Below are 26165 nucleotides of genomic sequence, written 5' to 3' on the forward strand. Positions count from 1 at the left end.
CCTCCTGACCGTTCTTCGTTGTCGCTTTACCCATTAAAACCGTAAGTGGGTGTATGGGTGGTGACAAGCGACAACAATGTCAACCAATTCCGAATTCAAAACTTTGTCTCTTTCCACCTCCCCCTGACCACAGTGCCTGTATCTCTGCATCTGCTTTTGTAGATGTCTATGTTTTGTTGGATTAATTCAATTTATCAACAGAACCCCACAAAATGATGAATATGACGAGTGGATGAGTGGACCACGGGAAGCCGGGCGGCAGACGTGTCAAGAGGTCAATTGTGAGAAATCACATCACATATTCAGTGTGTTGTCTACAGACGAAGGCCCAAATTAGCCTGTCATACTGGTAGGTAAGACACAAGTTTCGTTTAGAAATATTCTCCTCCTCTGCTTGTCATTAAAAATCTAAAAATTCTCCAGCCTCTACCGCTCTGTAAACGTGGCGGAGTAGGTGCTGCACACCCATAGTATACCCAAATAGATATATAAATACATTCGTCTCGTAATTTCAAACAATGTGTAAATTGCCTGCCATGCTCTGGCCAAACAACAAATATTTTCCATCATCAAAAACTAAACGCAAGAAGATGAACAATAATATCAGGAAAATGAATACGAACACCGAAACAAACACACACATGAATGAATCGAATCGCTCACAAATACTTATAGAGTGGAAAAAAGCTGTGAAATTTCATTTCCAAATTAAAAATACATTTCTACCTCAGCGCAAAGACCAACCGCGAACGTTAGACGACGCAGCGCGCCGAGCAGCTGTCCGGCCATTCGGCTGTCCGGCGTGCAGGTGTGTGCGGTGATGAGATATTTTTAGCAGGAACTGTTGACTGCGCACTGCTCGCCCGATTTTACTTATGAACAGTCTTGCACCATCGCCATCCCTCTCATATTCTGTCTGCTTAGTGAGTAATTAAACCAGCCAACTCAGAGGCAGACGAAGCGGAGGCATATACGAAGGAATGGTGGGGGAGGGGGATGGACGGCTGAACGGCTGAACGGCTGAACGGCGGACCGACTGTCATTTCACTTAAGTAGACATTAATTATACGCCATGAACTCAAAACCAAGGAAAATCGAAACAAAATCGAGAATACCAACAAAAGTGAAGGAGTAAAAGGCAAAATAAGAGTAACGCCAAACTAATAAATACTCTCCCCTAACACATCTATTGACAAATCAAAATATATATTTAAATCTTTTTTAGATTTCTCTTATCTTGAAATTGTGGAAACAGCAGATTCCATCTTTGCAGAGATCGGCAACTGATTAAAGGTTTCTTTAGATCGCTGGTCCTGTCTACGCAATAATCGTAATCATAAATTTCTACTGCGTGGCACACTGACTGCTACTACTGCTTATATCGGCCTTCAGGAAAGGGTGCAATAAATATTAACAACGAAAAATTGCTGCAGTCGAAGTAGTGATAATAATTATAATTTTAAGCGTACTTATACACAGCTCGTTAATGCTGTAATAAGGTACATGCATTTGCCAAAAATAGCCCAAGGTGCTTGGCATTTTTTTTCGTGCGCTTTTTCCGTTTTCAAAATTGAGTATTAAAGAGGCACCTTAAAACGAGTTGGAACGTTTGTGAGACGCTTCGTACTGGGTCAGTATTTCTGTACCTTAGTGTTTTTTTTTTTTTTTTTTAGAATTTTACGTTTTCATTTTCAGTTTTTTCTACATCACCGATCAAGAATATGTATACTTAATTCATTTACTTTTCCCCACAAATACACTATACGCCATTTCCTCTTCGAGTACCGGGTATATTAAGCACAGCAGACTCGCAGAATTGTCGGTCAACTGAAGAACACAAACCATAAATTGAAATGGAAAATTTCTAAATTAGCTGTCAATGGTCAAAGTGAACCAACAATGCCAAAACGATGCTAAAGGATCTATAAATAACTTAAGGGAGTGACTCATCAAACGGAGTTGTTTTCCTGGAAAGTTCCAATCCACCGAATAGGACACAACCTCCAATGCATTTATACATGTGTTTTCCCCTCATGTAAAGGGGGAGGGAGCGTTCGTTGAAGGATGGAACTTACCTGCAAAGAGAGAAGAAAAACCATAAAATATTAGATATTAAAATTGTATTTCAGATGCAACAAGAGGCAATAACAACAGAGCGTTGGAGAGCATTTCGAACAATTTCGTAAGTTCAAAAATGTAATAAAAATAAGAAATTTATGAAGAATTTAGTAAGTGAGGAAAACCATAGACGAGGGAGAATGGGCTGGGAGACGGGAGAGTGCCTCAAGGAATTTATGGCTGTAAAAATGTTTATTGCTTCTGTATTCTTTTTACCTCTCTATTTTTTTTACTTTAGGAGAAGAAACGGTGATAGGTGATGGCCGCAGAGGGGATGTATCTGTATCTAAATTGCTGCACTGTCTGCCAGTAGCCAGCGCCAGAGCGAGCCACTTGACATGTAGTCTCCAAGGAGAAGGGCGGCATGAGAGGGCTGCCTCTTATCCTACTCGTTGTCGTCGTTTTCGTGGGGGCTGTCACTTTGAATAATGTTTGGGGGCCTCATAAATTGGGCACCGCCTGTAAAATGTCCATGTCCCACTCGGAAACGAAAACGAACAAAGAGTTGGCCTCTAATGCGCAACCAAGTCGGAATTTTAAACACTTTTCCGCTCCCACCACGAGCTGCTTAAATCAAAAAAACGAATTTCAAATGAACGAAATTTTCAGCTGATGAAAGAGCATTTGATGAAAGTGTCAAAATTAACGCGGCCACGTCACATGAATAAAACATCATAACGAAGAAGGTGGACGGGAGGGTAGAGGCGCAGCTCTTAGCATCGGCTTAATCCTTCGTGGATGCTCTGGATGAGATGATGCCAGCAGCCAAGAGGAGGGATAGGCCGCTGATAGGCGGACAAGGCAAAATCAGTGCAAACAATGCACAACGAATTATGAATATCCTTTACTGAGAAAGTTTAAGTTAATGTTTGTATATTAGTATCTCTGAATGTATTATTCACCCCCATGCGTGAAAAATGTGTGAAAATACATCAGAAATCTATTTTACAAATATTTAAGGTAATGCTCCTCAAATAAGCCAGGCAAAATCATATCTCCTGCCTGTAGAGCAGTGTACACTGTACGTACATATTTTCACACATACATACATACATTCATATGTATGTACATACATATGTATGTACATACTTGAGTACATATTTTTTAATCAAAATTCTCTTAAATAATTAAAATGCAAATTGTGCGAGCATAAAATAAGAGAAACAACAACAAATGGAAACAGGAGGAGGGAGAGAGAGAGAGACGGAGACAGGACACAAGGGCGCAAGGACAAAGAAACCAAAGGGACAAGAAGCAACACCAGAAAAATCCACCCACGACAAGGGTATGGAATGAAATGATATGATGACAATCCTCCAGATGATGATGATGATGATGCTCAAGAGGAAGGGAGAGGGCAAGGGAAGGGGAAGCAGTGGGTAGGATGACGACAACTTTGACAGTTCTTTGTGGTATTTTCAACGCTGACTGACAACGACAACAACAACAAAGATGTTGGTGGGGGGCGGAAAGGAGCGGTGTTCGGCAGAGTAGATCCCTTAAAGTGTTAACGATGATAAAGTTTGGCGAGAGAAAAACTCTTGTGTATGCTGGCAACGCCACACACTCCCTTTCACTCTCTCTATATTGCCCCATCTCTCTCTCTCTCTCTCTCTCTCTCTCTCTCTCTCTCTCTCTCTCTCTCTCTCTCTATGTGTCTATTTTGGCGTATCGCAATATCACGCACTCGCACACGTGTTAAATTCATGGGACCAGACTTGCATACGCAAAAGGGTTGTCCCTCCTGAAGTGGAAATGAGTGGGTGGTTGGGGGATGGGGACCACCAAGTGCGAGTGGCACGTGTACGATGCCCTGCTCCGCTCTGTGTGTGTGTGGCTGTTTGTGTGTGTTCATTAAGCTGCTTATTATGTTTGCACTTAAAAATTCATATGTGACTATGGCAACCCTACCTCGACCCAAGAGAGAAGCAGCAACAAATTGGTTGTGTCCTTTAAAGCCCCCCCCTCCTCCACGCCTCTCAATGTGTACCCTGCAGGCCTCGCCACTTATTGGCATACTTAAGCAGGACTACTACTGGCTGGCTGGCTGGCTGGCTGGCTGGATGGCTCTCGAGCGATGCTTCATTAAACTGAGCTAAGGATTTGAAATTTTCAGCTGAGACCAGCCATGAAAAGGGCACGTTCCCCACCCGACCCCACTCCATGCTCCCCCCCTTCCCATAACACACACTCACCCTTAGCACGGTTTCATATTTATTTGCTGTTTGTTCTCTTTCTTTTTTGAAACTTTTATTTCGGGTGTGTGTGTGTGGGTTTGCTTATTAATTTATTGGCAGAGCACGGGAAAAATTAACAACTTGTAAAGCCCAGAATGTAATTAAGTACACGCCATGTGGCAGTGCCGAAATATTCTGTTTTGTTAAACAAATTTATAAATATTAAATTAGCAGCTTGAACGGGGTCAAGTTGGCTAATATTTGGGGAGTCTCTTGCGCAGGTGGTCGAGCTGGGGGTTGTGCTGCTTTTGGTTTATGACGAAATGTTCTGCGGTTTGCTTACCGTAAACAAAATAAATGATTTGCCGTGCCCGAGCCACCCCAAAGCAACAAAAAAAGAGCACGAAAAACTGTCGAGCAACAGAAACCGCGAAACATTTTATTAAAGCTATCAAAGAGGGTACGAGAAGTAACGAGGATGGACGTGTAAGACGTAGGCGTCACAACTTTTATACCCGGTACTAAGTCAGTATGTCCAAAGACATTAAAACAATACAAAGGATAACGCTCAAACATTGAATTGGCAGACTGCAAGAAACGTTTCCTTCTGAGCGTCCACTTGCGAGTACTGTTCGAGTACCGGGTATAACATCAAACTAGGGGAAGGAAAGCTTATTGCGGGCAAGGACGGGGCTTAACACGGGTTCGGGTGTGCACGTTGGAACCTCAAAAACATCATTTATTTAAGATGATTGACCGTTAGGCTACTGCCAATGAACCCCTTTCAAAGCAGCCTAGGAACCAATATGTAGAATTATGTGACATCAGGAAATGCATTGGATCTAGTTTTCAACCGAGTCACAACTGATGGAATAAGTTTTAATTTTAGTTTGTCTGATAATCTGATAAAGGTGCATCCAAAGATGAGAAGGCCAACAATAAAAGTTTCCATTCAGTAAGGTGTGCTAAGAACGTGTGCCTAAAATATGATGGACAGTGTGGCCACTGGCCAGGCCAAGTCTGATCAAAGTGAATTCGGGATGGGGATTGAGGATGGAGCGGAGGACCTGGTGGACAGATAGGGGAAGAGGGTGATGGACGGGACCAAAATTTATTTAAGCGAAAATGTAATTTTATGCTTTTTAATTGAGCGAAAAATATGCGTGGCAGCAAAGAAGGTGGAAGCAGGCAGGGTCCAGGTCCAGACCAGAGAGGACCAGGTTGGGCACCCCGTTTGGGGTTCTGCCTTGATGAGTTTGCGCCGCATCCAAGTGAAATAATGAACGTAACAAAGTGCTAGAAGAGACTGAGATGGAGACGCAGACGGAGGAAGGGTGGACGGATGAATGGAAGTGGTACGAGTGCATGACATGCAGAGAGATTTGGGAGATGGGAAGTGGAGTTCCCTGGTTGTATGCTATCTGGCTAACTGCAGGTGTTATCTGCACGAGACAAGTGCCCAGCGCTAATGTATTTAAACAGCCAATGCGGTGGAGGAGATGAAGCATTGCGGCTTGATGAAAAGCAATAAAAATTCACATTATTAATCATCATCAATCAATGTCATCCATCAAAATGCGTTCGCATTCCTGGCAGCTCGCTCTTGTGGCTCCTTGTGGTACACCAACCCCTACCACCACCACCCCTCTCCCATTGTTGTGCATGTTCTATATTCATATTCTTCCAATCCCCCAAACACCCAGCCAAACAACCGCCCACCCCCGTGTGTACTCTGTGCTGCTGTCCATTATCATCATCAACGCCTTTTTACCAACAGCAGACAACAGACAACAGACACAGGTCCAGACAGGGACGCGGTGAATCTAGGGAGTAGAAGGAGGGAGTTCTCAATAGCTTGATGGCGATTTTAATACTTAAAGAAAAGCTGGGATTATACATGTCTCGGGGATAGCAAAAGGCTTTTAGTGAAATTATATAGCACCCTTTTGTCAGCATGGATTATAGTTAGCGACATGCAGAGACTGGACTGACGAATGAAGGATATGAAATCTGATTGAATGTTGTACATTTTATTATTTTATATTTTGAAATGATAATCGCACAGTTTACGAAAATCCAAGTGGCCCATAAAATTCCACAAATTTAACTGAAGTTGCATAAACACACAAAAACCAGTTCCCCAACTAACTTTAGAAAGGTTGACTTGTCTTTAGTCTTGACTTGACCCATATTGTAATATCAGTAGTTAGTTGGAGGCATTGGAAAGCAAAGTTCCCTTCAAAATTGCACGAAAGTCGGGGTTCGAGGTCGGGGTCCTCCCTTCAATTTGGAAGGAAGGTTCAGTGAACTTTTGGGTTCAATGGTTCAATGACCAAAAGAAACGCACTCTATGCCGCCACTCTAGAAAGGGGTGCAAGAGGGGAACAGCAGAGGAAGTACGATACTCGCACATACTTCAAATGTACATACATATAATGATAATGATATCATTTGAATGAGCAACAACAAATGTAAGGAAAGAAGAAAGAGAACTCGATTCCGAGCCACTTTGCGGTTGAGCAGCATAATTTCTTTCGCTTTGTTTTATTTAATTTTGTTTTGCTTTTGTGTGTTGCTCCTCTTGTCTTTGTCATTTCTTTGCTGTGTGGTAATCAGCATAAGCAAGCCACACATAGCGCTGTGGGCCTCTCTCATCATCATCATCATCATCATCGCCTCTCTCCCTCTCTCTCTCTTCACACTTTTCTGGCGGCTTCGAAACATGTCCAAGCCTCTGCTCTCTGGCACACGCTCTGCTCTGATCGGCTTCTGCTCTGCCCCTAGATTACATCACTGACTCCTTTTCTGTCATACTCTTTTCGAAGATGATATACACTCTACCAGAATTTTGCAACAGCAAGTTTGATTTATGGTCGATTCTATCTACCATGCGTACATACATACATATGTATGTATGTACATTTATATGGTACATTTAATGGAAATTAATGGGATTTAATTAAATTTGAAAACAACAAAAACTCATATTTTCGTCAATCTACGAGTATACCCATTTTTAAGAGAAATCATTGTACAACTTTCTACCATGTATGTAAAGTTGTAACTACATGTGTATGCATAAACATATTTTTAATAAAGAAAAGGATATAGAAAAGTCGTTTCTCTCAATTAATGTATGGCATGTCTCCTTCTCCATTGACTAGCTCTCCTCTTATTCTCTTCTTTCTTGTTGTCATTGTCTTTGTCGTTGTTTTGCTCTACACAGTGGGCGCTAATTTAAATTTATCAACCGTTTTTTCTTTCGAACTGTTTCTCCGATGCGAGTATCTGCATCTCCCGCTCTCCCTCTGCCGCTCTTTTACACTTGCCGTGAATTTAATTAACAAACTGAAGGGTGACCCTCAACGACGACACACCAGTTCTCCCCCTCCAGCACTCCTCTCTGGCCAAACCCACCTATACCGTGTTCTGCCCGCTCTCCTTATTCGGTAGCCAACTTCTTGGCTCTAAAAAGTGTGCTCATCAACTTTTGCGGCACTTTGCCGGCACTCTCTCCTCCTCCCTCTTCCTTCTTCTTTTTTCCACTGCGTGACGCCTCTCCACCCATCGTTCTCGTGAGTAGCTTGAATAGCAATTGACATACAAAATACTTTTGAGTGTCATGCCATGAAGCTAGCTACCTTTTTACCCGTAAACCCCCTCTTCGGACACCGTCGCGCTCGTCTATACTTGCTTTCCCGTTCTTTTTTCATTGTGCCATTGTTTCGTATGCGAGACAATTTACCGTTACTGCAAGTTTTTTGGGTTGTGCTTTGGAGTAGCGAAAAGGAACGAAACTTTATTAAACTTTTAAGCTGCGACCTTTTTTCCTATTATGTGCTCCCATACTATCTTTCAAAGAGAGGATAGTAGGGAATGTGTAAGAGGTGTACTAGATAGTAGTGAAAAAACCTTCCAACTAGATGGATAATTTAAGGCGAATCCACGCCGAAGCTGAATGCATCTAAATAGTGATTGGAGTTGGTTGTGAACCGAACGGAACTGCACCACAAAACTAGCTAAATTAGTCAAATTTATGAATTCACCAAATATACATACATAAATATTATACAGAAACAACAATTTGGAATTCGGAAGTTTGTATACAACTCTTATTTAAGATTTCTAAGATTTGAATCTTTAGTATGTATGTTTAAAGTTTCGTTTGAGATACATTCGAGCAAATGGAATCCGTTCGGAATCGTTTATCCAATAAGTAAATCACATTTTGAGGTCAAGTTCAGTCTAAGACGTAGACAGAGAATAATAAAACCCCAAAGCGTGACTTGATCGAGTTTTTGAGATCAAAACATAAACAAAATAACGTGGTGGCAAACACATTCATACATACATATGTACATGTGTGCATAAGTATGTATTTTTTCTCTTCTTGTTTTCCCTCCTGGCGTCGACAATTTCTTTTTTCATTTGTATCGTGAGGCTCTTTCAGTGCCAAAATCAGAAAAAGAACCTGACGCATATGACGCACAAAACCGACAACCCAGAGGAAAAACACAAACAACAATCGGAATCCACATTTCCTTGGCCATATTGTCTAAACGTTACATTCAACAAAACAGCACAACTATGACTAAGGATTGCCGCCATCCACCCATTATGAGCGCAACCTCCCCGTCAAGATCTCTTGCTCTCGCATGCTCTAGAGTCTAGAGCCCCATGAAGAAAGTGTCAAATCAGACTGACAACAAGCATAATTATAATTTGAAACTACGCCCACGTGTTGGCCGCCTTTTTTGTACCTGGTAAAAATTCCAAAAAGAATATACGAAACTATTGTAGAATATTTTTGGCCAGCAAGAAATGAGACAGTGCATCATTTATTTTGGTCTTCCTCTGTTTCTGTCTTAGTCATTTCTTGTCGTCTGTTTTTCGAGATTGAACAGAGTTTTCAGTTATGTATGTGGTTTAACATGTTAGTAATAACATTTCTGTCAAACTTCATATAAAAACGAGTAGAGACGTTTGTGAGACGCTTCGTACGCGTCAAAACTTTAATGATTTTTTCGTATTTTACATTTGACACTTTTTTCTACATCTGTTATCTACACCTACATCTACATCACTTATTTTTTAATGAATTTTGCTTTTTTTACTTAATGAATTTTATTTTTTAATGAAATGTAGTTTTAAAAACTTGTATTTTTCTTAATGTTTTTTTTCAAAGTCAGCGGTTTCATTTTGTACATAAATTTGGTTTTAAGGAATGTAAGACAATGTGCTCAATGTAAGATTTTCTGTTGGCCAACTTGGGATTAGGTGCACCAATTTGTATTGGCTTGCGCTGTCTTGACTGCTCTCCATGGATAATATGGACTGACATTGTCAACCCGATGCTGCTGTCGGGGTCAGAGTGAAGTGAGAGCTGACAGGGACAGGTACAGGGACGAAGACAGAGGTCGGGGTGCGCTCGCCTGTTTGACTGACAGTTTCAATTTGCACTAACTTCAGGTCAGGTCAGGAAAGGACACGACTGGACAGAACAGGCGACACCCTTTAAAGCCGTCTCACCTGTTCCCTTCCAAAAGCCACCATGCCTGAAGCCTTTCTTCGAGCATTAAGGTCAAAAAGCGTTAAGCCAAAACAACAACGAAACAGGCAAGAGGAAGCCGAGTGAAGAGTGAAAGAAGAGGTAGAACAAAAATCCAACAGATTTGCTGCAACTACCGCAAAAAGCGCAAAGGCATGAACAAAACCCCAGAACCGGAGTTGTAACAGGAGTCGTCGCCGTCGTCGTAGTGCGCATCGGGGGCACCGACGGATTGTACCTCAATCCGAGTAAGAGAGGTAAGAGAGTCTAAGAATCAGGTCAGGCCAAGCCCAAGTCCAAGCCAGAGCCGAACCCAACCCATCCGAGCCAGACAGAAATGTGCAATGCTGTAAAGGCCAAGCGAAAATAATTGGCCAAAAAAACAAACAAACAAGATTTTGCTTCATGCAGCTTTGGCTTCAATGAAAAGAAAGCTGAACCCGAGCACAGAAAGAGATGAAAATAGAGAGAGAGAGAGAGAGAGAGAGAGAGAGAGAGAGAGAGAGAGTGAGACAGAGATAAAATGAGCAAGATGCAGATCCAGCTAAGAATCCAAGAATCCGAAAATGCAAAAGCAAACGGAAAATGGCAACGCGAAAGAATCTGAACCCAAGCAAAGCAAAAGCAATGCCAAGCCAATGCCAAAGAATAGAAGTTGATTCTTTTGCTTCTTTGCTTCACCGTTATGTTGACCGCTGTGCTTAACGGTACCATCGAACACCCCGCATACACATACCCTGCCCAACACAGGCACGAACGGAGCGACGCTTCTGGAGAACCGGTTTCATTTCGTTTGACGGTCGCCGTCGCGTTTTTAGCATTGACACCCATTTGGAAGAGTCGCGCAAAGAAGACTCCATCCAGTCAGTCAGTCGTTCGCACCACCACCACCACGCTCAACCGGTTCTTCCGCTCTCTATCGCCTATCGCTTCTTTTTCCATTGCTCTGCGAATTCAGAATTCTTCCTACTCACTCAGGTTTTGCGAGAATGGGAAGCTTTCTAAATGAATGGCAACTTCGCATGTCTCCCAGATAAATTAAGCTTTGACGGGGCTGAGGTGACGTGTGGCTTCGATCAAATTGGAGCATCTGAGGTGGCACTAGGAGATTGATTTCACATGGAGTAACTAAAGAAAAGCCTAAGCGGACAATAATGTAGCAATGTTGTCCTACATTTTTATTTTAAAACATTCTAGAAGAAATATTAGTTTAACCAGCCACGTGTAAAAGTTGTAAGACACAAGTCATTCAAACCTGCATAGATCTTATGTTTTGTATATAAACTTAAACTTTTGTCATTAATAAATTGCTGACGAATATTCTAAACCGATTTGATAAATATATCGAAGAAGTTATCATTAGAGGCGATTATACATCATTATGACGCCTCAGCAGTTTCTAATTGAATGATGCTCGACCGATCGTGATTATGGAGATTGCATTGGGGAGTGCTCACTCATTCGAAGCACATTTACATAAGCGTTTGGTGTCGACCAACCGGAAATTGGCCAACCCACGAGCAAGCCGACCGCTTCCGTTTGATTACCGTTTGTTATTGTGTAGCTCTCTACATATCCACTTCATTATTTAACTCTTTCTGGCTGACCAGCAATAACAACAATTGCAATCGTCCAGCCGTAATCAATACCAACAAAAATAATAATAAAACATGCGAATCCGATTGCGAATGCTGGCAACAAATTAACAAAAGAAGCAACAAAAAAAACAAAGCCCAAAAACCACCGAAGTCAAAAATGGATTCTAATTAAAAAAAACACAAGTCAAAATATTGTGATATTTGTGATGCAAACTTTCAGCGAGGTTTGCCACATCAGTTGAAGCATGTGCATTATTTTCCACTGCGGTTCCTACAAACGTTCGTTAGTGTCTCTGTGGCTGCCACACAGTGAGGCAAGCGAAAAGTGTTGGCCAGAGCCTCACCCGATGTAATTGAATTGACCAAAACGCTCCACATGTAACTCGAATGCAATAAATGTCATGTAATCCAATTCGTTTCACTCATTCGTTCCAGACGTTTGAATAATGCAAGAAATGTATTTTTTAATCAAATGTACTTCATTTTCAACATCATTTGTTATGTCGATATTTTGGGGAATTTTTACCCCCTATTGCTCGTCTCATCTACTTTTTAATGATCCCATACCGAACACGTTTCCTATTTAAGTTTTCGTTTGTTTATGGTCTTGACATTTTTCTTTCTGGTAGAACTTGCTATGGATTAAGATTTCTTTTATTGCTTTCGAGCCCGGCCAGAAAGATGACTCTCGGACCGCCTCGGACTGAATTTGCCAAACACTGGTGTTGTGTGGATTTGCTTGGATATATCTTTAGAGGGGCTTAATGGGAGATTAAAGACACCAAAAAGCACTGCAAATACGAAGTAAACTCTATTTGGGGTCAAAGGAACAATTTCTTGTTTATTCTTTCTAGTATTTTCATCAGTCATGCCACAAACTCTTGTCTCAAGCAATCAAATCAAAAGCTGTCCGACTTGTTTCCAAAGATAGCAGATAAATTATCAACTTGTTTAATTAATGTGTGTTTTATTGCTTTTAATTCCCATTTGCTTTGTGCTTCAGACGACAACAATCCTTCACGAGGAGGCCGGCGGGCCAACAAATTTCTATAAAATGGCCTGTCCATCCATCTGTCCATCTGTCTATCTACCATTCAGACATCACAGCCCACATTTCGTTGAACTGCGACATTTGTTATGCAAATGATGTACGAATATGAATACCGGTATGGGTATGGTCTTTGAGGCCTACCAAAATGCGTTTACTGAACCCAAAAATTCTCAAAAAACAAAACTTGAGATTTCTGCATTTAAATGGAAATAAAAATCAGCTGCGTTTAAGTTTACCAATTTTAAATTTAGTCGCTGCTCCTCCCTCCGCCGAATAAGCTAAATATTTCTTTCACATAAATTAAACATTTTAATAGGTTTGAGTGTTTGGTATATAAATAGTCCTGCGACTATAAATAAACCAAAGAATTTGTGACAAATAAACCGAAACATTTGGTGGTTCTGTGTAGCACTATATCAAACATATATTCGTATGTCTCTGCCATATATACCCCTTCTGCGAACAGGGTATTCAGCTAATCGCAACGATGACGGTGCTGTCCCCGCCCAAAATCGGTGGATGACTAAGCCCCTCACTAGCCACCTCATAAATACCTCAATATATCTTGGGTTTAATGATTATACACACCCATATCTATATCTGCTGTACGATTTCTAAATAATAGGCAAAATAATATTCATCTTCTTCTCAGCCAAATTTATGAGACTCTTTCTCTTTGCAGAGTATCTGTGGGTAGCAGGTACTTCTCGTTCCTGGGGGTGGGTGTTCTGTTCTCTGTCCATCTGCTCGTGGAGCGCCACTAATTGCCCAAACAAAATGCTTAGCCACAGGTTTGGTAAATACAATTTAATTGGTATTGCGTCCTCTCCCTCGAACCTGATACCTGCTCTCCCCACCGCGCTCCAGTGACGCACATGGGCCACGGATTTTGTTTAGCACAAATTATATAAAACAGTCTGCAATTGTTAATAAATAAACCAATTCCGGGGGCACACACCATCTGTGTATACATCACGAGCCCCAAAAAGAGAGCGAGTCCATATCCCAAATCCCTACAAGTTACGTACATTTTCACCTACCTGCAACGAGAAGAGAAGAGACGGATAAAAGAGTGAGAAATGGTTTTGGAAAAAGCAATTTCAGATATGTTGACAAATAAATACGGTTGCGGTGGAAAGGGGGAAGTGAGAAGGATTTATAACGACATTCGGTGGGAAATTCGGTGGGCTAAAAGCCTTTCCGGCTTAGGAAATGAAACCAAAAACCCATTTCGATGCGGTGCAAATGGGTTGATTTGGATCTTTAAAAATCCATCTATCTAGCTCTGATGGAAAACAGATTGCTTCCCCACGAGTGTTTCAATGAATTCTCAGATGTTTAACAATGTAATAAATGAATGAATTCATTCATTCTTCATTCATTCACTGCTACCAAAACAAAAGCTATCCTTGGCGTGGTCTTAAAAAGTCTCAGCTGTTTCAAGTGTCTCTACAGAATACCAAATCATAATCTCACAGGGTTAGAATATTCATAGAATTTTCTCTCTGCTGCTTCTGTGCTCTCTCCCAACTTCTAACTCTCTTCAACGTCTCAAAAGTCAGATTAAATATTCGTATTTAAAGCCAAACAAAGGAATACTGCACTCCGCGTTATCCTTTCCTTCCAAGAGCTGGCGAAGAGGTTCTCTATCAAGAACCTGCCATAAATCAGGCGAAACAAGAACCCCGGGTCTGAGGCGAGTCAGAAGAGGCGCTATCAGACCCGGGAGTGCTCTAGCTCTGGCTGTGGGCCTCTACTGACCGTAGGAGCAGCTTGTCAACTTCAATTTGGTCTCTTCTCATAAATATTGACGGGAAAATTGTCGCTGGCGTTTTCGGTGCGCAGAGCAGGATGAGGCGCCGCCCATGAGGAGCAGGATAGGGCAGGGAAGGACAGGGTAGGGTTATTAAAACATTCATGGCTTGTAAAATGCTGAAAATCCAGGCAATGGAAAATTTAAAATGCCTATAAAGCGGAGTGAGGGAGTGGTGGTGGGGGTGGGAGAACCCGAGATGAGATGAGAGGAAAGGCAGCAGAGGCGCGGCGGACAGTCAGCGAATTGGCCGGCAAAGCGGCTTATAAAACAGAACAGAAACAACCAATGTGCCGCTTGCCCTGTGGCCTTTCTGACCGCAATGTTGGTGGGTGCTTAAAGAGAGAGAGAGAGAGAGAGCGGGCGAAGAATCGCAGTGGGAGGTGGCTGGGGCATAGGGCATGGGGCAGCATGTGGCATGGCTGCGTTTGACGTTGGCGCACACTCGAAAATATCATTTACATATCCGTGTATCCGCATCCGTGGAGCTGTTCCCGCCCCTTGGCGAGAAATACACGAAAAGCTTTTAAATTTTTGATAACCCCGGCAGTTCCCTTCGTCTTACCCGTACTCTCCCACACCACGAAATACAAGCTCCGCCCACTCCCACGTGGAAGGGGGAGGGGAGTTTCCCTATCCGGATATCCTTTGATTTTTGCCATCAGCTGGTTTTTAATTCCGTTTCTCTGGTTTTTACTTGCGGGATTTTATTTTTTGTAAGATAAATTTAATTTTTCGGTTACACTTAATTTATTTAAGCCTTTTTATCCCCGGTACTCCAAGAGGTAATAAAGTATATTGTATTTGTGGTCGGAGCAACGTGGGGTGGGTAAAGTACATCCGCCTTCCGCCCACACAATGGTCGAATATCTCTCATTTCCACAATTTTAAAGATAAGAGAAAACTAAAGAGAATGGCCATATCTATCAGATCCACGAATTAAGATTGGCTCAGATCATTTTTGTAGCCAGAATGAAGAAATTCAATTGCAGTGGCTTCCCCCACCCTTTCTTACAGCTTGGCTTGTGCTTGCTTGTTGCTGTCCTTTTGTCTCACTCTGCCTCATGCAGTGTCCCGTTCTGGGGGAGGGTGGCTGACGTTTTGGTGTGAGAAGTGACGTAGATGTAGATGACACGTGACAATGTCAAATTCGAAGTACAGATATACTGACTAAGTACCGGGTATAAAAGTTGTGACGCGTACGAAGCGTCTTCTTCCATTCCTACTCTTTCCTTTTAAAATTTAACCAAAAGTTTAATTTCCCGGGCCAGTGGAGTCGCTCTCCCCCCGCCTACCCTGTTCTGCCACTCTTTTCACCTGTCTCCCATTTTTTAATAGACATTTTTAATTCATTTCATTTAAATATTTTTGTGATGTTTGTGGCAAAGTGCAGCCTCGTTAGGGGGTTCTCTTCTCCACCACCCGTTGGTTGTGATTTTATAAAAGGTACTCGAAGAGTAATTTGTATTTTGAATCAGATCAGAAGGATCAGCATCAATAGACGAGTCGATATAGCTATGTCCGTCTGTCCGTCCGTCTTGATGAGCGCCTGGATATCAGAGACCATAAAAGCTAGAGCCACTAAATTCTGCATGAGATGGCTGGGATATCACACTATTACAAGTGTATTTTCAAATTTAGCCCCGCCCCCTTCCGCCTCCACAAAGGGCGAAAATCTGCTGTAAATACACTTAACTAAAAACCAATGTAATTCCGTGGGGAATGACCATATCTGTCAGATCACCGAATTGGACCGAGATTGGATCATTTTCTTTCTTTGTTGGTGTGAGCTAAAAGGTTGAAGTGATGTAGATGTACAGGTACAGATATACTGACTGAGTACCGGGTATCAAAGTTGCTTCGCGTCTCACAAGCGTCCCTTCTCGTTTTGCTTGGTTTTTGTAATTTACTTAGCCCTCGGCTAGAAAGATATTTTTGTTGAAATATATTTGTATGTCTGCCTGTGAGTCTGTTTTTGTTGTTGTTTGTGTGGTGGCGGCTCATCTGTGCGGTTTTTGCCTTTGGTTTGTTTTGCGCTCTGGGATGCCTGGATCTCTGGCTCACTCAGCTTTCTGTTTATGTTTTAATTACGTTTTTGTGCTTGATTCATGCCCATGAAACGGCACAGCTCTCGGATGGGAAGCGAAGGCCTTGAGTGTAGCAAATGGAAAGTGTGTTAACAGTACCCTGGGCTGGCCTCACGGGTGGGAGGATTTTATCCCCCCATTACGGCTGATTACTGAACATTTTGCAATAAGTTGGCAGCACACTATTTTGCCAAGGCCTCAAATGGCAAACGCTCGTGTGGGAGAGCATTAGCCATAGAGGCAATTATTGGATTATCCTCTAGATATTTGTCTCGAAGGATATTTGATCAGAGATGTATTCAGCCATTTATCATGGCTTTGGCCGCACTCTCAGCCTGTGTGGCTCACCTTTCTTATCCAGCGACCTATCTGCTGCTCTTCCCTTTGGTCGGTTGTGTGTCTCCTGCAATGCGCTTTCCATTTGTTTGGGATGATAAATGACTGAGCCCGGGGCTCTCCAGCTATCTATCTGTCAATATCTACAGCTATCTACAGCCATGGATGCATGCACCCAACTAACTAAATATCTGTGTATCTATCTGGGCTATCTACTGTGTGGTGTGTTGTGTTGCTGGTCAATCTCTCTTGATGATGAAGGATGGGGAAAATGGGGAAGATGGGGAAGATGGTGTGGTGGTTTGAATATTTTTCCTATATCCATTTGTCCTTATGTACAGTCCGTACATACATATATGTACACACGTATGTAGGTATGTATTTTGAATCCCATCTATGGCCATCGAACAATTTTCGTTGCTGCTACTGCTACTGCTACTGCTGCCTGCAACTTGTCAGTTTCTGCACAAAGACCATCAATTTATTTAGTTTTATTATCTGCACACGCAGTGCGGAGAGTTCATAGATGGGTATGGAATCGAATGGAAGGAGGGGGGGATGGGGTTGGAGGAGCGGAAGTTCTTTCTATATTGGCTCAGAGTTATTTTTTTCTCCCATCCACTTTTGTATCCTCTCCCTGCCCCTCATGGTATTCCCTTTGTTTACGCTTTGCACGCAATGCATAACACCGAAAAGCAAAAAAAATTGTTTGTTGCAAGTGTCGTGGCATGCCCCAGCCCCAGCCCCAGCCAGCCCACACCCTGCCGACACCCTTCTGCCAAAAAAAAAAACAATGGAGTGAAAAAAGGAATATCTTGACACTTTATCGTTAGCCGAAAACTAGCGCAGCGCAAACAAAAGGCAAAAGATGGGCATGGGGCAAGTGGAGCAGAGGCAGGCACAACATGACACGGGGGGAATGGGCAGTGGCGAAGGGGAGATGGTGGATGGTAGGGAACTCTAAGGTTTTGGCCTTTTCGCGCTTGGCGTTAAATTCCCCTGACAGCTATAAAATTGCATTTTAGAGGAACTGAGAGAGAGTCGCCGTGGCAGTGGCAGTGGCAGTCGAAGTGAGAAGCGAAGTCAAAGCAAACCAAACTGAAAGAAAGCAAAGGCACGCAGCAGCGGATACAATGTATCTGTGTATCTAATAAATAGTTATTGCCAAAAGCAACAACAAAACAAAACAACAACAAAACGCACAGCCAGAATAACAAAATTGATATTCCCTCGAGTTACCAGAGGGAGAGAGAGAAAAGCAAAAGTGCGACATCATTATATAAATTGTGCGGTGGCCAAAGTGAGCAACAGAAGCAGAAGCAGAAGCAGAGGCAGAGGCAGCATCGTATGTTTCCTATCTGTATCCATCAGATACTAGGGGAATGCAGGCAGCAGGCAGCAGGCAGGCGGAGGGTGGCTTTCTTGTACGTTTCAAGTGATTTCACACACATGTTTTCCCCAAAGCATCCTCTTCTCCGCCCTCTGCCCTGCTCCTCTGTCAACATGACCACAAAATGTTGCACAGCTGTGCCAGAACCATGAGGGGGGAAGCTGAGGAATCGATGTGGATGAAATCGAAGGGAAGGGGTAGAAAGTTTTCTTTGCTTATTTGTCATTGATGGAAATGGGAGTCGGGTGAGCTGGAAGGTGGAAGGCTGTGTGTGTGTGTGTGTGTGTGGGCGAGGGAGTGAAGGTAAAACAAACAAAAGTTCTTGCACGTGACACGGAAATCATATTTATGTATTCCATCGCTGAGGCGGATTCCAAGAGTGGGAAAATTTATGCGATCAGCAAAAAGGAAAAGGAAAGTTTGTCTTAAAGAATCTTTTAATAGGGAGAAAATGAAAATTTCCATTTATGGAATTCCATTATTTCGGTTACGGTTCCCCCCTTCCATTATTCCAGGAGTTCCCATGGGGGAATTCTTTAACATGGGAAACACTTCCTCAAAGCTTATCCCTAATAATATTTCCCAACAACCCCGAGAGTCAATATTATTTTTCTCTACTCCTACAAGTTGTCTGTGAGCCGTGAGCTGGGATGGGTTCGGTGGTTTCCATTTCAATATGTCGGAACGAAAACTGTTTGGATTGCAATCTTAAAGAGAGTGAATTTTTATGGGACATCAACATAAAGGGCTCTACGCTTTGACACATGGTGACAGCGGAGCCCGAGGGGCGGACCTTGGGTCTGTTCCTTGGGCCTGCATGCCTTTCGATAACATTTTCCCTGACACGTGTCTGGTCCACGTGCCGCTGCCTACCCGTGTGGCATTGCCTGCAGGAAGGGTTACAAACTGATGCCACGCCCTGTCCGCCTTGTGCCTCCTCATTTCACTTAATTTTTTCTTGTGGCTTACTGTGGTGTGGTGTGGTGACTGCTTCCTGCATTGCTGTTCCACTTATGTCGAGATTACACGCTTGTCAGCGAAGTCGTCTCGGCCATAAACCAGCATCGGCAGGGGTTGGCTGCTGGAAGGGTTCACATCCCGGTGGATTGGCGGCTGAGTGGCATGGCTGGCAAGTGAGCAATATGCTCCTGTTTAGAGTTCTTATGGCGCTTGAAATTGAGGTGGAATACAGGACTCCAAGGACTCGAAGGGGAGTACATGAATAACTGAATTAAATGCTCTTTGGATTCTATTCAATTTGTATTCACATGAGGATTCCGCAAGGAGCGATTATCATCACATAATACCAACACATTCAAGTATCTTTATCTTCCTTAGAGCCTTTTCCATGCCAAAATTGCTAAGAATTTAAGCATATTTCACCCGTTGCACACTCAACTTGATCCATCTTGGAAAGTGTTCAAGTAAAACTTGGATGAACTCAACTTTCGGTTCACATTTTCCCCCGCTCTTCTCTTTTCTCCTATTTTTTTCGGGTGTCCAAACAGATTTCCAACATTTCCTTCCTGCTTTAATCCCTATTTTGCAGCAAAAGCTTTACTCTACTCCGCTCATTTTTATACTTTTGGCTCTAAACGATTATGAATGCCAATGCGAATGCGAAAGCAGGCCGCTGTGGGTGGTTGGGTGGATGCGTGGGTGCCTTGTACTTCTCTTACAAAAGGCCCTCCGGCTACTAAGCGGCTGATGAAGTGGCACTGGCCCTGGCACTGGCACCCATCACCATCACCATCAACAGCTCCAGCAGCATCAAGGCGCATAATTTGCTTAAATAATTTGCAAGTGCAAAGTTATGAATTGCTCGGATGAGCAGCAGCAGCAGCAGCAGCAGGAGGCTCCCTACCCTACGCCACCGCCTTTTTGGCTATCCATCCGTTGTGGGTTTGCCATTTCCGAGGAAAATGCATTTTCCAGCAAATTGTTTTCCCTCGGGATCGCACAAAAATTTGCTCGCCTGAACATAAAATGTTAGTTGTTCGTTTTCCCCATTTGAAAGACCTTCCACCATACCCCTTCCCCACTGCCTCTCCTCCAAGCAGACAATGAGGAAATGGAGCTTAGAATGTGCAGAATGGGCACAAAAGAGCAACAGCAGCAAACAGCAGCGACAGTGGAAACGCCAGCCGGGAAAAGTGGGTTAAACGCTTAATGATCTCTCGTGATGATAATCATGTTGAGGATGGAAAACGGTGGGAATTGGAATTGCAACTGGAAATGCAATGGAAAATAGCAACTGCAATTCTTTTCCATGTTTGGCGTCGTTCCTATTCAACACAAAATATTTGTAGCCGCACACAGATGGACGGATACACGGATGCGCAGATACTTAATGGGTGAAAGTGTCTCTCTTTTTTCGGAGCTAAATGCAATGAATTCTAGTGTTCATTACGAATGCTCAACAGTGGGTAACTTTTGTCTGAAAAGCAGCTCCACCTTCAGTAGTCGCTTTTTCCCATTCCCATTTATGAATTATGACAATATCTCCGAGGTTGGCCTCTGACGTGTGTGTGGCACAGTTTGTCTGTCGTGTGAGTCGTCGTAATTGTTCTTACGTGACACATTTACTGCACACACAGAGAGAGAGAGAAATGCAGAGAGAGAGAGAGAGAGTATGGGGGAATGGCAAAGTATCTCTAAGATACTTTGACAGTTTCGTGTGTGTGCCAGCGGAGTGTCTCTCTTTTCAAACGTGGCACGCGGTGGCAGCAACGACACGTCCGGGCGCATAGGCTGGATGGAGTTTTTGGACTTTTTCTTCAGTTTGTGGGCATGGCTGCCAAACGTATCTGTCAGATGCGTTACACGTAGCTGGAGAATACTTCCGAGAAATCCAAACAGGTATTTTCGGAGCATTTCAGCATTTCAGCATTCAGCATTACGGCTAATGATACCATGGAATAGGGATCGCATCTGACGGATACTTTTGATTCCTTCCGTAAGTAATTCCCAGCTTAGGTATGTATCTGTTGGATTAATTTATATTTCCAGGTCGTGTACACACACTCAACAAAACTCCACCAATTACTGGTACTTAGTCGCACACACACATTGACTCCGATAAATAATTGATGCCTGCCCTGCCCGCATGCTGGTATCCCTCAAATGCAGATACAAACGATGCTGCAGCTATTTCCCCGACTTCTTGACTGGGTTAACTACCAATCAATGGCTGGGCAGCAGAGCACACAACAAATGTAGAGACAGAGACACACCCAGAGAGACAGAGACAGAGAGAGAGAGAAATGATCGACCAACAAAGTCAGTCAGAACCAAAATCAAATCCAAAACGCACTTAACTCAATATGGCCAAGTTTTGCACTCCTCTTGCCCCTTCCCTCTTGCTTCCACCTACTGCTGTGGTATCTAGCGTATCCCCGTATCCCCGTATCTGTAACCCGCATCGCCATGGCTGCGCTCCGCTCCGCTCCGTATCGGAGAACATCATTCAAATAGTCGTAGCTAACAAATTGCACTGTCGAATGCAATATTTTTGCTTTTAGCCATAATACCTTTTACATATGCTACGACAGATGGCAGAAGAGCATTTTAAGCTGCCATCTCCCACTGCCTCCTGCCTCCTGCCCCCGCCCTTACTCTGGAAGCCAAAAGGTAAGTAACTTGCATGCAGAGCTCATGCAAGCCAACCGCAAGAGTCGGCAGTTGGGAGAGAGTCAGAGTGTTGGCCGGAGTGGGGAGCGGGAAGGACTGTCTGAGGGCAGCCAAGGCACCAGCTTGTTAGCATGAAATGTGTCTGGGGTCTTGGGTCTTGGTCTGAGGCTATCTCCTCTCGGAACACGACACAGAGCACAGCCGATGCGAAGGAGGCCGCCACTGAGAGGCAAGGATGAGAGCGATGCCAGAGTGATAAATCCTTGCGGCTTTTTATTTCCACCGAAGCGGCGCTGCTGCGCTCTCTCTCTGTTTGTGTGGGTGTGACATGCCACGCCCTCTCCACCAGAAACCCATCCCAGCCGCCACCGTTCCGCAGCGCGGCGCATTGCATTACAGGCACAATAATTCTTACTGACAGCAGTTCTTGGGTTCGCTCTGGCAGGGTTCCTTTGGTTCTTTGCCGTTGCCGTTGCCTTTGCCTTTGCCTCTCCACCGACCAACATGAAACGCATTAAATTTCCACACTTAGCGCCCAATTAAAGCCAAAGAATCAAACCGAAAGAAGCAGCCCAAAAATACGATAAAGAAAGTGTATCCTTTCTTTCCCTTTCCCTTTATTTCATTTTTTGGCTGAAGCTCTGATCTTTTACCAAAAAATGTACGCCTCGTTAATTTCAATTTAAGTGCAGACAATTTTTAACAGCAACGAAAAGAAATATATATACAAATGTACATATGTATGTGTATGTGTTGTATAAAAAGAAAAGAATCAACACAAAAATTGAAAAGAGAGCGAAAAAAAAAGAATTCACTTGCGCAAATTTTACAAAAGGCAAAGCCCAAATTAACGGCTCCGTTTCGAGGGGAAAACCCTACGCCCATCGACACACGCACACACATTAGCTTTGAGAGTGAAAAAGAAAAATGTATTTTATCGTTGGCCAGGAAACAGTTTCGCGGAAGCCGGAAATGTTGCCACTTCCACTCCATTTTTTTTGTTCTCTGTTGTAATCCTTTCCTTCTATTCGCCTCTCTAAAAAGGGTTCCACAGGGAGTGGAGTAGCGACAGAGGACAGAGGACAGTGGGACGGGACGCAGTGCATTAAATATTTCACTAATTAAAGTAATGGGGAAAGGGCAAAATAAATATTTGCCATTTATTTATAACAAAAACGAGTAGGAACGTTTGTGCGACGCTGCGTACGCGTCACAACGTTTATACTCGGTGCCTTGGAGGTTTTTTTTCGAATTTAACATTTTACATTTTTTCTACATTTTTCATCTGCATCAATTCCCGCCAACACGCCCTTTTGGCTCGGCGACTGTAGCTCCTATGGTCTCCTATGGACGGACGGACAGACAGACATGACTATATTGACTCGCCTATTGATGCTGATCAAGAATATCCATATGTGTGCAACGTTTCCTTCTATGCGTTACATTTTCTGCACAAAAACAATGTACCTTCGGGTACCGAGTATAAAAAACCAGTTCATCATTCCCATTCCATTCTATGTGGTTTTATATTACGGAATAATTGTGTTTGGTTTGGTCTTGTGACAGTCATGGTTGCGTCGGTCGGTCCTCCATAATGGTGATCCCTAACTGGGTCGAGTGTTTTGGAGGATTGCTATTTATTACTTAATACTAAAGTGAGAGAAATATCATAAATAAATCATAAAGAAATTACAAAGAATATTTAAATTGACTTACAAATTGCCGGGGGATTTGCTGCATTTCGGTTGTAAGTGCCACAACAATTGTTGCTGCATAAATATCGCATAAATCACAAAGCCTTTTGTGGCATACCCCTGCAAACCCATTACAATGAAATCAAACAGCAATCATCCGAAAGTTTAGTCAACTTTGCAATGGCAAAATAATCATAAAAATAATATAAGAAACAATACTCCCCGACGTCTTACGGATCTCCATGAATTCCCAAACCAGTTCTTCAATTTATTGTCACCGAAAAATGCGAACGCACTCACGAGACGCAGAGAGAGGGGAGAAATGTACTCCAAGTGTTGACAATTGACTTACTGACTTGTAGCTCTTGGCCATGCCATAAAAAACGAACCAAAGCGGAAAACACCTAAAGAATTACCCAAGAAGAATCAAGTCGTAATATTTTTCTAACACGATTTTCTAGCCACTGGCCATGCACACAGAAGACTCACAGACGGACGGGACGAGTCACAGACGGAGGCCAGGCAGGCATTCAAATGAAATGGGCCAGAGGGTACCAGCAACAGCAGCTGACTTTTGGACACGTTTTTAAGCTCGGCCAACACACACACACACACACGCACACACACACACGCACATATGTGGCTAAAGCCACCAACACCGAAGCACTGGCACCAGCAGAAGCAGAAAACTACTTCAGGTCTTTGAGGTCATTGACATTGACATTCGAGTGAGCCACAAAAATCGAGCAAATATGAAAATAAGAGTTGGAAAAGAAATGCTGTCGAGTGATGCCTATGATGAAATATTTGAATTATTAAAGTGGCCAAAGAATGCTTATAAAAACATTATATAATTGCTTTGAATATCTCAACATAAATAAGAACAAAATAAATACACACAAATTGTTTGTTGAACAGTTTTTGGAGTGGACTTCAACAATTTCATTGAGCGTTAACAACAAACAAATGGGTTTGGGTTTATTTGATTTAAGGAACTAAATGTAGATTGATGAAGGCATTGGGGAGATTTGCCTCAATTCGCTATTTGTTGAGCATAAACATTTAATTCTTTTGATATTTGCGCCAATTCTTTGCTTCGTTTGCGAAGTGATTGCAAATTGATTTGCGTTGAGTGTTATTTTTAGACAGAGTCACAAATCGAATCCCATCCAAACATTAGCCCAACATTTTGACAATTATTTAATGCACTTTAACGACCTTAAAACCATAAATGCTGCATGTTTTGGCATGGCATAATGTGGGGGAGGTAATGTTGGGGCTAAGAAATTTTCCGCACATTTGAGCGGAAAATTATCGATTGGTACATGAGAGTCAGAGGCAGAGGCAGCGGCAGCGGCAGCGGCAGCGGCAGGAATCGCACAGGCAGCGAGAATGCAACAAACAGCGGCTGGCAAATAGACCCAGACCCAGACCAGAGGGAAAATGATGGCCAACATTTGATGAAAGAGGGAGCAGCTCACATACAGGCACACAAATACTTGTGTTGCATTTGCAACATTCCCACACACACAGACACACACAGCGGAGCGTGGCAGATGGATGACACTCTCTGAACGAGCCGGGTAAATGGGGGAACAAACTCTTTTGGGATAGGAAGCAGAAGCGGAGACAGCCACTCGCCCAGAGCTTGCCAGTGGGGGAGGAGGAGGAAATCGGCTACTTTTGCTTACTTTTCATTCAAATATTTTTCGCTTGCGAATGGAATTTTCCCGTTGCCACCCCCTCCGTTTCCCCCGCACGTTCGCATACGTATGTGTGTGGTTCAATAAACTGGCGCGTGAATTTTCTATTTTACTCAAAAGTATTCCATTTTGTTTTATTTGCTAAATGTTGAACATGTCTCTACAGACGGCGGCTACAACAAAATATGGCGCCCAATAAAATGAAAGGGAAAAACCCAGTGACAGAAGACAGAGTGAAGAGGAGAGGAGGAAGTGCAGTGCAGTGCAGTGCACAGCAGAGCAGGGCTATGGGCTATGAGCCATGGATGATTTAATCGGTTAGAGGAATAGGGTGAGGGAGCTGCTACCCCGATGTCTGCGTTTTGTGTGTCAAACATTCGGCAAATACATTTACTAACAGCAACAAAAAACCGTCGCAGAGGCAAACAGAATGTGCAGCAGCATGTTTCGGTTCCCATGGGACTCGTAGAGTGCTCGTATTCCTATTTAGTGGGTGGAAGAGATCAAAAAAGAGAGGAATGCCAACACTGAAAAGTGGGAAGTAAAGGGACTGCGAAAGCCAAAATGTTCTCTTGTTTTCAGCTGATGGTTAAATGTAACAACCTCTCTTGTATCCCACAAATTTCAGAATGTGGTTGATAGGGAATCCCTTCAGCGCACCTTTGTTTCAGGAAAAAGTGTAGCCTAACAAATTTGAAGAGAGTCGCTCATTTAATTAGCAATTCCAGATTGTGCGCTTGTGCTTTAGATATACATAATTCGATTTTCATTCGAATGTTCCCTGGAAATCATTCGATGTTTACGCATTTCCCTCCATGTACCAATCCACAATTATTTCAGACACCGAGGGCTCTAAAGCTATCCATGCACATGCCCATTTATGTGTATATTTTTCACTCCTTCCATCGCACGCAAAAGAGAAAACTTTTCATCGGTTTTTCCACCCCACCTAAGGACCCAGCCCCAGCCTCAGCCCCAGAGAGCACTTTCGGGGTTGGGTACGAGACCTTTTTTTATGCC

General features: G+C 43.1%; 1 protein-coding gene across 9 annotated transcripts in view; it reads right to left on the reverse strand.

Moving 5' to 3' along the window:
* Positions 1–26165, reverse strand: part of LOC117897826 (maternal protein pumilio) — a 220786-nt gene that overhangs the window by 68028 nt on the left and 126593 nt on the right. For 2 of the 9 annotated variants that reach the window (XM_034806886.1, XM_034806888.1), the window contains exon 2: positions 13521–13532. The exons of the other annotated variants lie outside the window; for them this stretch is intronic. In XM_034806886.1, coding sequence (XP_034662777.1) covers positions 13521–13532 — 12 coding nt within the window. The remainder of the gene's footprint in view (positions 1–13520; positions 13533–26165) is intronic. 9 annotated transcript variants of the gene reach the window in all.

This window comes from Drosophila subobscura, chromosome O (assembly GCF_008121235.1).
Source record: "Drosophila subobscura isolate 14011-0131.10 chromosome O, UCBerk_Dsub_1.0, whole genome shotgun sequence".
Classification (NCBI taxonomy): domain Eukaryota; kingdom Metazoa; phylum Arthropoda; class Insecta; order Diptera; family Drosophilidae; genus Drosophila; species Drosophila subobscura.